Raw genomic sequence first — 14,122 nt, 5'->3', positions numbered from 1 at the left:
CTGCACACCCTCACCCTATAATACATTCCTTTTTGTTGTTGTTGATTTTCACCTTAATATACCGTAGATAACTTTTATATAATGTTAAGCCTCTTTCACCTATCATAATTTGAGGCAAGTGGCTATAACTCTTTTCCTCATAAACCGTATATTTTTTTCTCATTATTATTATTATTATTATTATTATTATTATTATTATTATTATTATTATTATTGCACATATTCCTCTCTCATACTATTCAAACACTGATGGAGAGAGCGAGAGAGAGTTCTTCTACACCGAGAAAATCAACCTTCGAAGAGAAAAGTAATCAAATGAGACTTCAATCCATTTGGGCCGAGGCAGCAGAGGCGGCGGCAGCGGTAGGGGGCAGGTAATTACCATACATATTGCTCACGGCAACATTGGAAACCCAGGCATCACTAATAGACTACTGCAGCCGCGTCTCATTTACATGTAATGAGATTGTATACAAATCTGTTCTGCGGTGGTGATGGCTCAGTCTGTCTTCACGTGAGCAAAGGATAAACCCAATATTTTGAAACATATCGGGCTTTTTATTAGTTGTATAATCACACTCTGTACTGCCTGGGGGTTGGGATGGCATGCTCCTCCCTTCTCCTTTGTTGTTTACTTCCAACAATAAACTATCAATCAATCAATCAATCATTTTTTTTTTCATTTGCGGGCTTTTTTTTTCAATATTTTTTTTTTGTACCCTTGAGCCGTCTCCTTTGCTGTAAAAAAATAGAAATAAAAAAAAATATCTGCACCTCAGTTCACCTGTTTGAAACGCCTCTCACTGAAGTTGCTAGGCTTTTCATGGACTGTTTTGTGATCCCAGTGATAGTTTTACCCGGCTTATGCATCTTGAGCGCTAAAATCACCCATGAAAGCCCGGTTAATCTTCTCTGTGGCCTTGGAGATAGTTGTAATGGGAGACCGATACATTTAATAATATGGACATAATAACCCGGAAGTTTGGAACGGTTTGTATATATTGGGAAACTTATGTAGCTGATGATATTCTTGTTTCTGTTTAAATGCAAATAAGCCAAAACTTCCAATGGTTTAGTTTCAGGATTTGTTATGCAGTGATATTGCTGTGTCTGTTAGCTTGGACTAATGATCACCCTCACCCCACGCTCATTTAAATATACGCAGAGTTCCAACTTCCACAGTCCAACACAGTGCCAATGTAAACCCCCAACCTGAACTCTATTCTCCATGATGCTAAGGTTTTCTACTTGCCACCCGATACCAAAGAGTTACTGTATAGATTCCTTAAATATATTAGCTATTAAATGGACACCAAATGCTATACAAGGAATTTTCGTTTTGTTTCATGTATGGTTTGCGAGCTTTCAAACCCCAATGGGCTTAACAGCAGAACCGACCCATAGTGCAAATGTGTGCGAGTCTGTTTGGTTATTGGTGGTGATGGTTTGATGCAAGTCTACATAAACAGATGCAAGTCAGCTGGAATTGTTAACCTCATGAATCTGCTCCTGTGCTAGTTTCTTTATAAAATACACAAAGTATAACTAGAACTTCAGGCAATTCAGTACAGCCACATATTTTGCAGTGATCTTGTTTATGTCTAGAGTGCAAAGACCTATTGCCTAACACTCCCAATGGTTTCAAATTGTTTTAGAGTGAGGCTTCTGTTCATGCTCCCGAATGCAAAGGCAAATTAGCTGAAACTACTGATGGAATATTGTTGGAATCTCTACTGTAGATCACGTCCTTTTTCTTTGTACTTTGGCAGAAACAAATAAGTTGAATCTGCCATTGCTCTCGTAGCTCATACAAAAAAGGCAGTAAAAGTGATCATGGTGGCTGTATAAGATATTGCATACAGGTCGTCATTACTGGATGAAGGATGGACTGAACTAAAGAAAACTTGCCCATCACCCTTGAAACACCTCATGTAGACAACTTACAAATACTCCTGTGGCAAGTACAGAATATCACCATCTTAAATAACAGCCAGTCCAAAGAGAACTTAACATGAATGAACTCTGGTTGGCCTTCCTCCAGAGCAATTCCAATAACCATCAAATGGGAGGAGTAAATATGAGCTATAAAAACATTTCACATTACTGCCACTCATTTAGACAACTAAGACACCTCCCTGTGGCAAGGACTTGAAGAGAATACAATTGCACCTTCTTTCAAAACCAGTCCATCATAGAAAACAAGAACTGTGCATGCCCTGAGTGTCGTTCTCCCAACACAACAAATGCCTTCAGTGTACTCACCTGTGTTGTTGATCTCCAGAAGAGGCTTCCTGGTGGCCACAAGAGCGCAGTGAGAGTCGAACCTCGGGGCCATGGTGAGGCAGGAAGTGGGCAGCCGGGAGGGGATGTAGCCTGGGAGTGGCAAGATGAAAGGGAACCATTAGCAGCTATACAGCTACATATATAATTTACAAGGGTGGCAGTTTGGGGGTAAAGCAGAAACTGAAAAAAGCCTGCTCCTGCAATGAACAATAAAGAAACAGTGGAAGAAAGAAGAGCCCTGAAGAACACCACTCTTTATAGGTTTTGGAGTAAAACAGGACTAATACAGCAGAGATCAGCCTGAAAGGAAATCGAAGATGAAAGTACATAGAGGGATGGAATTCATCGCAGGGTAGTTTAAAGACATGAAAGCTTTTGAGATATCTAAGGCAACAGCAAAAGTTGCTCAAAAAACCATGTGAGAATGACTAAGAAGCATTTAGGAAGTAAGCTCATTGCAGAATATGTACTGGTAATCTGAGAGGTTTAAAGATGATATATATTTACCTAAGAAATTTCCTGTTAAGGAGTTTCAAAAGCTTTGGGCAGAAAATTAGAACTATAGTATTTCCACGAGAAACTGGCTGGTGGGGTAGTGGCGGCTGCAGGGTCAGCCCCGCCCCGCACCCTGCCACACACTCTCAACACCTCTCACTTCCTCTCATATGTCAGCTATTTACTATCTTTAAATGAATTTAATTATATAATTGGATAATCCAATAAGGTCATATAGTGTTAAGATTGTTTCACTTTTAGGATAATAACAGATTTTGTATAAATACCATGACAATTGGCAATGTTGTATTCAGGGGTAGGAAGTCTCAGGTATGTTATATGAACTATTTCTCTAAATTTGACAGCATGAGAACCAGATGACTAAATCAGGGTTTTCTATCATGAAGAGAGAAGAAAGTATGGAATGCACGTCTCTGCCCCAGAGACAATCATCTCCACAATGCACTGGGCACAATATGGAATTAAAATGCTAAACTAGCCACATAACTATCAATACCAATATGACATTGAAAAAAACTGGCAAATGAAGGTGAAAACAGCATTACGAATACAAAAATTCCCTTTTCCCTTAACAATTTTGGGATGGAACTAGGAAAATTGACACCCACCTAACCCCAAACTGTTATAATTTTAATTCTCTTGCAGCTTCCGGGTAGCTTAATGGCTGTCAGTGACAACCATGATAAAGACACTGCAATACTCACCCATGGTCATGAAGTCGTCTTCGATGATCTTGCTGACGCAGGGCCGCTGCAGAGGGTCAGCCTGCAGCAGTTTCTGGATGAGAGAGCGAGCGAGGGGGCCGACACGGGAGGGGATGTGGTATTCGTTCTTCTTAATTCTCAGGTAAGTGTCCTTCAGCGTCTGGGTCTCAAATGGAGGCTTGCCCACCAACATTGTATACCTGAGGCAAAAATAAATGTTAATGTCTATAACTCTTTGATCCTCTAAAATATTGCTGATGGTAAAAGCTGTCATGTATATGATAGTATATAGCTGACCCCTCCACACTTGTCATAAACCTCTTTTTTTTTTATACCATATTCAAATTACTGATGAGACAATGTAATCTTTTGAGGAACAATACTTCCTTAGCAAGGGAAATGCTTAATAATTTCACCTCAGCCATGGAGGGAATTTTGATGGTACTGTCAGGACCAAAAGTGGTGACGCTGCCTCAGAGGTCACCATGCCGTGACAAGCTACAGAGGTGACAATTCATTCATTTTGCAAAAAATATGTCTACTTGATATCAAATTTTCTGCACTCAAGCTAAAGAAAAATCATAATTCCCAATGATCAACTCAGTAATTATGCTCATCTCTCATAACATACAGACAAAGCTGTTTTGTACTTACAGGATACAACCAATGGACCAGACATCAACTTCATAGCTGTGACCCTTCTTGCACAGGATCTCAGGAGCAATGTAGTTGGGAGTGCCACACAGGGTTCTGAAGACCAGAGACAAAGGATTAAGATAAGACAACCTGCATTTTCTTTTTCTAGTCAGCCCTGGGACAGTCTCCTTAACTATCATCGTCAGCCATTACTAGTCAGCTGCAGAGCAAGACTTTCCCACCATTCTGCACCTCTGTCTTACATTAGTGTATGTCATCCTGCTCACACAAATGTTTTAACTTGAACTCTCTACCCAGGTCCCTGTCTGCCTTGACTTGCATAATTTCTGGGAGCCCTGCCACTCTGTTACTTTCATTGCCCACCTATTATCAGTCTTACATGACATAACCTACTCCACTCAATTTCTAACCTAACCCTTACTCTAAAAAGGATACATCACACTGCCACACCCACCTCTTCCTCTCCCCCTCATAGTCGATGCGTGTGGCCAGACCAAAGTCGCCAATCTTGAGCTCCATTTCATCGTTGAGGAAGAGGTTGCCAAGCTTCAGGTCCCGGTGGATGATTTTGTTGTCGTGCAGGTGCTTCACACCAAGCAGCAGCTGCTTCAGGAAGTACCTCGTCTCGGACTCAGTGATGGCCTTCCGCCTCTTGTGCAGCTCCATCATGGACTGATTGAGAAGGAAAAAATAAATAAATAGTGAGAGCTATGCTAAACACACACTATGTATGATTGGTTAGGAAAGAGAATTATGTGTCCATATTATTAAAGATATAGTTTTAATATTTACCACAAGCAGCCAAAGATATAGGACACATTGATTTTCAACCACAAACCACTAATGCCCATGTGCCACATCTATGGTCATGAGTGGAGAGATAGAATGAAACCAACTTGTCACAATACGGAGAAATGTACTGGAGGGTAAGAGGCAGAACATTAAGACTGTTAGGAATGAGTTTGAAATGCACCTGAGAGATCTGAAAACTATTACAAGCGGAAAAGGAGGATAATGATAATGAATAAGTGCCAATGTGATGAGAAGTCCCCAAAGATAACAGGGAGCACAGGGAGGTACACACTACTCACCTGGCAGCTCCCTTACCAGTGATAGCACAGCATGGAGAGACAAATATTTAGATCAGTACCAGAAGGACCCTAAGCTTAAGTAGACAAGTTTTCAAGAAAAACGGCATTAAAAAGTCTGGAGAGGAAACTGATCGAAGTGTAGAATTCTAAACTACAGAACTGGAAATGGTGGTATTAAAAGATGAGGAGCTAGATATTGCAACATTATAAGATATGGGTTCAGATCGTTTCAGCTGTAATGGCAAACACCCAAATCACCTAACAGCCTGGATGGCACACAACCTAAATAACCAAAAGTCATCAGGGTGACATCACTGGATCTTTGGTAATCATTACATCATGCAGCATAATACCTCGACTTAATACCATTAAATTGGATGCCATTTATTAAAAAAAACATATGAAAATATAGATTTAGATGTATAGCTGCTGGTAGATAGCTAAAGGCACTTAGGAGACAGATACCAAAATGCTGGCAGTGCATGATTTTAAGATTTATATAACTCAATCAGGCAGTTTGTAAATTCAAGATCTTTATTAAGTAAACTCAGTTAATATAGAAGCAACATTTAGTCTAATAATAGCATCTTAAAGAGGCTGTGTGTATATCACCAAGGTGTGAAGTCACATGCAAAGACACCATGAAGAAGTTTAGTTCCCATATAGAAGTACTGATGCTTGGAGCGAGTTACAAGCAGAGGTGGTGTTAAGAAACAGTTAGCTTTAAAATTACAGTTTTTAGATTCATGGTACTGTAGAAGTGTCAAACTACCACCATCATCATAGAACCACCCAAGGATATGACCCAAACTCTAATGAAAGCCTTGTTAATTATATGAGCCTAGACACCAAAATGCTAAAAAATATGCCCCTTACCCTCCTGCGGCACAGCTCCAGAATGATGTACACGTTATCGGGATCCTCAAAGTAGCTATGGAAGGAGACGAGGTGCTTGTGCTTGAGGCTGCGGTGGATGCAGATCTCCTGGGTCATCTTCTCCTTCTGGTGGGGCTTCAGGAGGAGGCTCTTGGGCACAATCTTCCCGGCAAATATCTCCTTGGTCTTCATGTCTGTCAGTTCGTAACATCTTGCGAATCCTCCCTGGAATGGACACTTTCTTTACTTCCTGATTTTTTTTGTGTGTGTGTGTGTAGGAGGTAACCCAAGGGGATTAAAAAGGCCATAACATGTTGCTCCTACATAACCACACTAGATATTGTATAAAGAATGATCTATACTACTGATTTGAAAAGTGGTACTCCCCATAAGAAAGAGTTTGAGGATGGTATTATCGGATGTTTCCACCTCTCATATCAACTATTTCCTCAGGTTGAAAAGGATAAGTCAGGTTCTCATTTTTTTTTTTTTAGGTTTATGGTCATGAAGGGTCAATAAGCCAGAGGTCATTAAACTAGCCATGGAAATGCCCAAAACTCCTATGAAAGCCTTGTCAAATATGTAAGCTTGGGCGCCGAAATGTTTAAGGATATGATCCCTAGTTGTACTGAGAAAATACAGAAGAAAGGCAGCTCAAGTTTTCCAGTGCATGTTAAGAAAACTAAAATACTGGTTTTCTCTTGTAATTGAAAGTTGGGAGTCCCTAGGGATGAGTAGAAATTTCTGTGTAGCAAGGCTGTGGTAGAGGTACAGACAGATTATTATTTCCATGTATCAATGAATAAGTATTTGTATTTTTCAAAAGTGCTCTTAAGTCATGATATACCCTTCATGAAAATAGACCTGGTAAAGATTGGTACACATTTTACAGCTATTTTTGCAGTTGTTTTGATCTCTGCAATCTTCACTATTGATTTTTAGGAAGTTTGGAGGTTAGTTGAATACAGAAATCAGAAGAGCAGTTGATAAAATAGGAGACGAAATATCTGCACGTTAATACAGCCAATCTTGACCATGTACTTTTTTGTGAGTGGAATGCATCATACTTCTCAAGCAGTTAAATTTGAATCACTGTAGTAAGAGGAGCAACACCATATCCAGCAACCAGTAATATGAATGAGGTCAAATGGGTGAAGATTTACTTTATTTTATGCACTCTTCCATGGATCAACTACTTAACCAACTCCTCTTTTGATGTCATAACTGTCTTCTACCAACTTTCAAACCTCCCAGAGAGCCACAGGATAGAATGCAGAGATCAAAACAAGTGTGAAAATTGCCATGAAATGTGTGTGGGTGGAATGTTCAGTTAATTTTGAATCATAAGAGCAATAAACTAAGTGTGAAAATGACCATGAGATATGTGTGGGTGGAATATTCAGTTAGTTTTGAATATCTGAATAATAAGAACAATAAAAGCAATGGGAAAATGGCCAAGAAATATGTGTGGGTGGAATATTCAGTTAGTTTTGAATATCTAAATAATAAGAACAATAAAATCAGTGTGAAAATGCCCATGAAATATGTGTGGGTGGAATATTCAGTTAGTTTTGAATATCTGAATAATAAGAACAATAAAAGCAATGTGAAAATGGCCAAGAAATATGAGTGGGTGGAATATTCAGTTAGTTTTGAATATCTGAATAATAAGAACAATAAAATCAGTGTGAAAATGGCCAAGAAATATGTGTGGGTGGAATATTCAGTTAGTTTTGTATATCTGAATAATAAGAACAATAAAATCAGTGTGAAAATGGCCAAGGAATATGTGTGGGTGGAATATTCAGTTAGTTTTGAATATCTGAATAATAAGAACAATAAAAGCAATGTGAAAATGGCCATGAAATATGTGTGGGTGGAATATTCAGTTAGTTTTGAATATCTGAATAATAAGAACAATAAAATCAGTGTGAAAATGGCCAAGGAATATGTGTGGGTGGAATATTCAGTTAGTTTTGAATATCTGAATAATAAGAACAATAAAATCAGTGTGAAAATGGCCAAGGAATATGTGTGGGTGGAATATTCAGTTAGTTTTGAATATCTGAATAAGAACAATAAAATCGGTGTGAAAATGGCCAGGAAATATGTGTGGGTAGCATATTGTTAGTTTTGAATCATAAGAGCAATAAATCAAGTGTGAAAATGGCCATGAAATATGTGTGGGTAGCATATTGTTAGTTTTGAATCATAAGAACAATAAATTAAGTGTGAAAATGGCCATGAAATATGTGTGGGTGGAATATTCAGTTAGTTTTGAATATTTGAATAAGAAAAATAAAATCGGTGTGAAAATGGCCATGAAGTAATGTGTGGGTGCATGGCATATTCAGTTAAGTTTTGAATCATCAGAGAACAATACGGCCTGGGGGTCAATTACATCACTATCAAACAGTTATTAATCAACATGAGGAAATAAAGTGACTCAATTAGATATCATAACAGCCTCAGGAGTTCATTACATACGAGTACTTTATCACGACCTGGATTTGAATACAGGGCGAGGGCTTAATTACAGAGAGAGAGAGAAATTCTTACACTAGGCTAAGGGTGAAGGCAAATGTATAATACGCCCGTAATGGACTGAATAACATAGGATTTATATGGTAAATTCATCGCTTTCAAAGCCAAAATTGTGACTCCGAAGTACTTAAAATTTCATAAGTAACAAGAAGTGCCGGGAAATTAATTACATATACGCCTAACCCCATTTTTGTTCATTAGGGTATAAGTCTGTTCGTGCACTCATGTATATTTCACCCATGATATAATTTCAGTGATAAATACAATAAAAAAAATACACAGGCTTTTTAAAAACACAGGGACAACAATCACCCCCCAGGAACCACCCGCCTCCACACACACCTTGCCCAAGAATTTACTCCGCTGGTATTTGGCGCCCGTGGAAGGGTTCTTGATAATCTCCGGGATCTCCTTCTTGGGCTCCTCCTTAGCGTGGCTAGTCATGGTGCACCGGGGAAGGCGGACGGAGGGTTTAAATGGCGGGAGTGTTGACGCGGCGGCCACACTCGGGGTTTGAACGGCGGAGGAGTGTGACGTCACGGGGCGGCCGCGCGCTGATTGGCTGGCCGCCTGACAGAAGCAGCGTTGCCATCGAGAATTTTTAAATCCCGCCAGATTCAACCACCGTACACAAAGCGGGTCTTCATGGCATGAACGAACAGATCTATACATTAATGGAGACAAACAGATATCTATTAACACTGAAAATGGAGTTAAACAAGGATACAATTAATTTCTTAACACGTCTATTTATAGGTAGGATACACATTAGCCTACATTTGAAATCATATAAGACTTCAAATTCATAATTTTGGCTCTAAAAGGGATAAATTTACCATACCAGTCCTATATTATGCAGATGATGGCTTGATCCTGGCACATACAGAGAGAGACAGAGGTTAGAGAGACCATATTCAAGAACTATACAAAGGGTGGCAGAGGCCGGACTGTGGCTTACTTATAAACAAAGACAAGAGTAAGATAACTAAATTTAATTAGAAGACCAACAAGAAAGTACTGAAGGTAGGTTATACAAGCCAAACATTGCGACTCTAAGCAAAGTAACCACTGCGGCATTAATTAATTATTAGCATACATTCCACACATATCTACATACTACCTATATATATTTTAGTGCCTTAGCTACATCATGACAAAGAATATTATAATACTATAATAGGTAAAACCCGTAGATGGGACTCCTTGCAGTGGGCAACAGAAGTTATAGGGACAATAGAAGTCAACTCTAAGCATATATGAAAAGTTTAAGAAAAAAGTAAGAAGAGGAAAGGTGGATTGATTTATAGTAAGGGGGAGAACAAAGAGGAGTGCCCAATGCCCATGCGGTGGATTTGAGAACTTTTTTTATCGGCGCCGCAGACGCCTATCAACAGTGTCCATCTTGTTGTTGTTGTTGTTGTCTTCAAGTTGTTTTCCTGGCTTACCCATGCATTTTAGACATGACATTGTATAATGACATTTGTTAGCCCTGATGAACCCAACAACATGACATTATAAACAAAGTCAGCTTTTTTTTTTTACGTCTTGGGCTGTGGTGCCGGTATAGGTTTTCATAGTAGGGCCTGATGGCAGCATTTTCCATTTTAGACCCTTAGTTGCATAATATAAATTGTTGGGGGGGTGTTGGAGGGTCATGCAACGCCGATCTAGCACAGTTTTTGTGCTATTAACACTTGTTTATTTTTTATTTTTTAGATAGTCCTGAAAACAAAGAACACAAAACTGAGTTAATATAGTTTCATGCAAGATTAAGCAGAGATAGAGACAACAAAAACTGGTAATATATTGGCAATGACGGATTGACCATTGATGAAATTGAAATCAGAAAAAAATCTGTGAAAAGTCTGTGGAATAAAAGAAAAAGAAAAGGAAGAACATTGAAATGAAACGCAAGAAAAGGCTAAGAAGAAAATCAAAATATCAGAAGAAAATGATTAGCGAAAAGACTGGAATAAAAGAAAAAAAAAACATAGAAATGAAACCAAGGAAAAAGCAAAAAAGAAGAAAAGCGATAGAACAAAACCCACCAGATTCAACCTCAAAACCCACTAGATTCAACCTCAAACCGACCAGATTCAACAAAAAACTCACCAGTTTCAACCTCAAAACCCACTAGATTCAACCTCAAAACCCACCAGTTTCAACGTACCTCTAAACCAACCAGATTCAACGTCAAAACCCAACAGACTCAACCTCAAAACCCAACAGATTCAACCTCCAAAGCCATCAGACTCAACCTAAAACCAATCAGATTCAACCTCAAAACTCATCAGATTCAATCTTAAAACCCGCCATATTCAACTTCAAGACCTGTCAGACTCAACCTAAGAGCCCGTCAGATTCAACCTCATAACCCGCCAGATTCAACCTCATTACCCGCCAGATTCAACTTCAAAACCAGCCAGATTAAACCTCATAACCCGCCTGATTCAACCTCGAAACCTATCAGATTCAGCATCAAAACCTACCAGACTCAACCTCAAAACCGCCAGATCCAACCTCGAAACTCGCCAGATTTAACTTCAAAATTAATCAGATTCAACCCCAAAAACTATAAAACTCAACCTCGAAATTCAATCTAAAAACACATCAGACTCAACCTCAGAACCCACCAGATTCAACCTCAAAACCCATCAGACTCAATCTGAAAACCCAACAGATTCAACCTCAAAACCCATCAGATTTAACCTTAAAACCCATCAGATTCAACCTCAAAGCCCTCCAGATGCAACCTCAAAGCCCTCCAGATGCAACCTCAAAGCCCTCCAGATGCAACCTCAAAGCCCTCCAGATGCAACCTCAAAGCCCTTCAGATGCAACCTCAAAGCCCTCCAGATGCAACCTCAAAGCCCTCCAGATTCAACCTTAAAACCCATCAGATTCAACCTCAAAGCCCTCCAGATGCAACCTCAAAGCCCTCCAGATGCAACCTCAAAGCCCTCCAGATTCAACCTTAAAACCCATCAGATTCAACCTCAAAGCCCTCCAGATGCAACCTCAAAGCCCTCCAGATGCAACCTCAAAGCCCTCCAGATTCAACCTTAAAACCCATCAGATTCAACCTCAAAGCCCTCCAGATGCAACCTCAAAGCCCTCCAGATGCAACCTCAAAGCCCTCCAGATGCAACCTCAAAGCCCTCCAGATTCAACCTCAAAGCCCTCCAGATGCAACCTCAAAGCCCTTCAGATGCAACCTCAAAGCCCTCCAGATGCAACCTCAAAGCCCTCCAGATTCAACCTCAAAGCCCTCCAGATGCAACCTCAAAGCCCTCCAGATGCAACCTCAAAGCCCTCCAGATGCAACCTCAAAGCCCTTCAGATGCAACCTCAAAGCCCTTCAGATGCAACCTCAAAGCCCTCCAGATGCAACCTCAAAGCCCTCCAGATTCAACCTCAAAGCCCTCCAGATGCAACCTCAAAGCCCTCCAGATGCAACCTCAAAGCCCTCCAGATTCAACCTCAAAGCCCTCCAGATGCAACCTCAAAGCCCTCCAGATGCAACCTCAAAGCCCTCCAGATGCAACCTCAAAGCCCTTCAGATGCAACCTCAAAGCCCTCTAGATGCAACCTCAAAGCCCTCCAGATGCAACCTCAAAGCCCTCCAGATGCAACCTCAAAGCCCTTCAGATGCAACCTCAAAGCCCTCTAGATGCAACCTCAAAGCCCTCCAGATGCAACCTCAAAGCCCTCCAGATGCAACCTCAAAGCCCTCCAGATGCAACCTCAAAGCCCTCCAGATTCAACCTATAAAACACGCCAGATTCAACCTCAAAACCCAAGATCTACCAATTTAGGTCAAATAAAAAATACACACGAATTTTGGGTCTACACACACAGTTCCGGTAGCTCAGTCGGTTAGAGCGCCGCGCTGCAAGGCTTCACGGCCAAACAGGCGGCGTTTCGAGCCCCGCCCAGGCCGGATTCTTTCCGTTGACTAGGAGTAGTTACTGTCCCCCGTTGGGCAAGGGGGATGGGGGGTGTGGTGTGTGAGGTCCTGGCAGTACCCAGAGATCGAAAAAATGAGCACTTGCTCACGTCGTGAGGGTACCTGCTGACGAAAGCGAGTCCAACTCGTGATCAGGCCGTGGTGAATTACACACACACACACACACACACACACACACTGCAGTTTGGGCTATATTATTCAGTTCAGATTATAATGAATATTAACACAGAAATCAATTACCATAGCCTCCATAGGGGGTTGTATTTTGTAAGTATATAATTTATGTAACATAGGTGAACAAATCCCTGGAAAGTAGCAACTGTGCCACTCTCATATTTCCCGCTACTTGCTAGATCAAGCGAGAAAAGAGCAGGAATGGCAACACTGACAATCAACGGCGCTCATTGGTCCAAACTTTAAATGGCAGGTCACGTGACTCACCCAGGCCGAGAGGGATATAAACAAAATAATTAATAAAAAACTGCAGTTATTTATGAATCTTCATTATTATTTTCTATTTGCAATAATAATAAAATGCTATAAGTCTATTTGGCTACTTATTCATGCTCGTGATAAAACAGAAGGGTCAAGGTCTACTGCATACGTATATTAACTGCGATGATGAGTTTTATTTCCCAGACTGATGATCTATAGTAATGTGACTGATTGACTGATAGTGTCTTCCCAAATTGATTACTCTTGCTTTATTAGTCCATCATCGATCGATCAATTAAATCCCTCTATTTTTTTTCAGGGGGGAAATTGATAAAAAAAAAGTGCAAAATAGACACTTTCGGTTCTCACATCAGCTATATCTAATAAAAGTCAGAGACGGGATCAATCGGGTTCTAATGAGTCAGGAGAAGGGTCAATCTACCACCATGCAGGGCCATAAAACTACTCCTGGAAATGCCCACAACTCCTACGAAAGCCTTGTCATATATGTGTTCTTGGGCGGCGAAATGTCTTATAATACCGAAACGTCCGCTATTAAGTAACTAAGTGCGTGGTGTGAAGTATAGAAGCGTTGAGAAGGAGGAAAAGGCCAAAAGAAGAAGAAAAAGAAGACAACACGGACCGAAAACAGTAAAGTCCGAAGCCTCTTATTGACGGTCAGTGCAACGTTGCCAGATTGTCGTACTTAGAGCCTCGTATTTACCGGTTTCTGAACCATAGCTATTGCCAAAAAAACACCAATGATTAACCAGTTTAATGATAACTATATATGAAGGCAATTAATGGGGTCGAGGAGGTAGTTTTGGGGTCGAAAATCGGCAAACATAGGAAGCTGAGTACGACAATTTGGCAAGGCTGGACCTGACTCAACGTTGCCAGATTGCTGTACTCAGCCATCTCTGTTTGCCGATTTCCGACCTAAAAACTGTCTCCTCCACCCCAAAACTGACTTCATATAAAATTATCGATAAAATGGTTAATTATTGGTGTTTCTTGATAATTGTTATGGGTCAAAAACCGGTAAATAC

At 40.3% G+C, this 14,122-nt stretch overlaps 1 protein-coding gene and 1 long non-coding RNA gene across 2 annotated transcripts in view; one reads left to right on the top strand and one right to left on the bottom strand.

Annotated features, from left to right (window-relative positions):
- The window catches only part of LOC126981020 (serine/threonine-protein kinase PLK1-like), a 119,336-nt gene extending 110,124 nt beyond the window's left edge, over positions 1 to 9,212 (bottom strand). Inside the window, exons 1-6 of the mRNA XM_050831646.1 lie at positions 9,014 to 9,212; positions 6,128 to 6,352; positions 4,615 to 4,832; positions 4,158 to 4,253; positions 3,504 to 3,703; positions 2,263 to 2,373 (exon numbers count right to left, since the gene is read on the bottom strand). Coding sequence (XP_050687603.1) covers positions 2,263 to 2,373; positions 3,504 to 3,703; positions 4,158 to 4,253; positions 4,615 to 4,832; positions 6,128 to 6,352; positions 9,014 to 9,115 — 952 coding nt within the window. The 5' untranslated portion in view covers positions 9,116 to 9,212. The remainder of the gene's footprint in view (positions 1 to 2,262; positions 2,374 to 3,503; positions 3,704 to 4,157; positions 4,254 to 4,614; positions 4,833 to 6,127; positions 6,353 to 9,013) is intronic.
- LOC126981021 (uncharacterized) lies at positions 261 to 4,306 on the top strand. Its single transcript, XR_007733709.1, has 3 exons — positions 261 to 374; positions 3,445 to 3,645; positions 4,160 to 4,306. It is a non-coding gene; the product is annotated as an uncharacterized LOC126981021 (long non-coding RNA).
- Positions 9,213 to 14,122: the final 4,910 nt, after the last annotated feature.

This window comes from Eriocheir sinensis, chromosome 46 (genome assembly GCF_024679095.1).
Source record: "Eriocheir sinensis breed Jianghai 21 chromosome 46, ASM2467909v1, whole genome shotgun sequence".
NCBI classification, from domain to species: Eukaryota; Metazoa; Arthropoda; class Malacostraca; order Decapoda; family Varunidae; genus Eriocheir; species Eriocheir sinensis.
The sequence above is the reverse complement of the archived record's forward strand: the minus strand, read 5'-3'. Positions and strand labels throughout refer to the sequence as shown.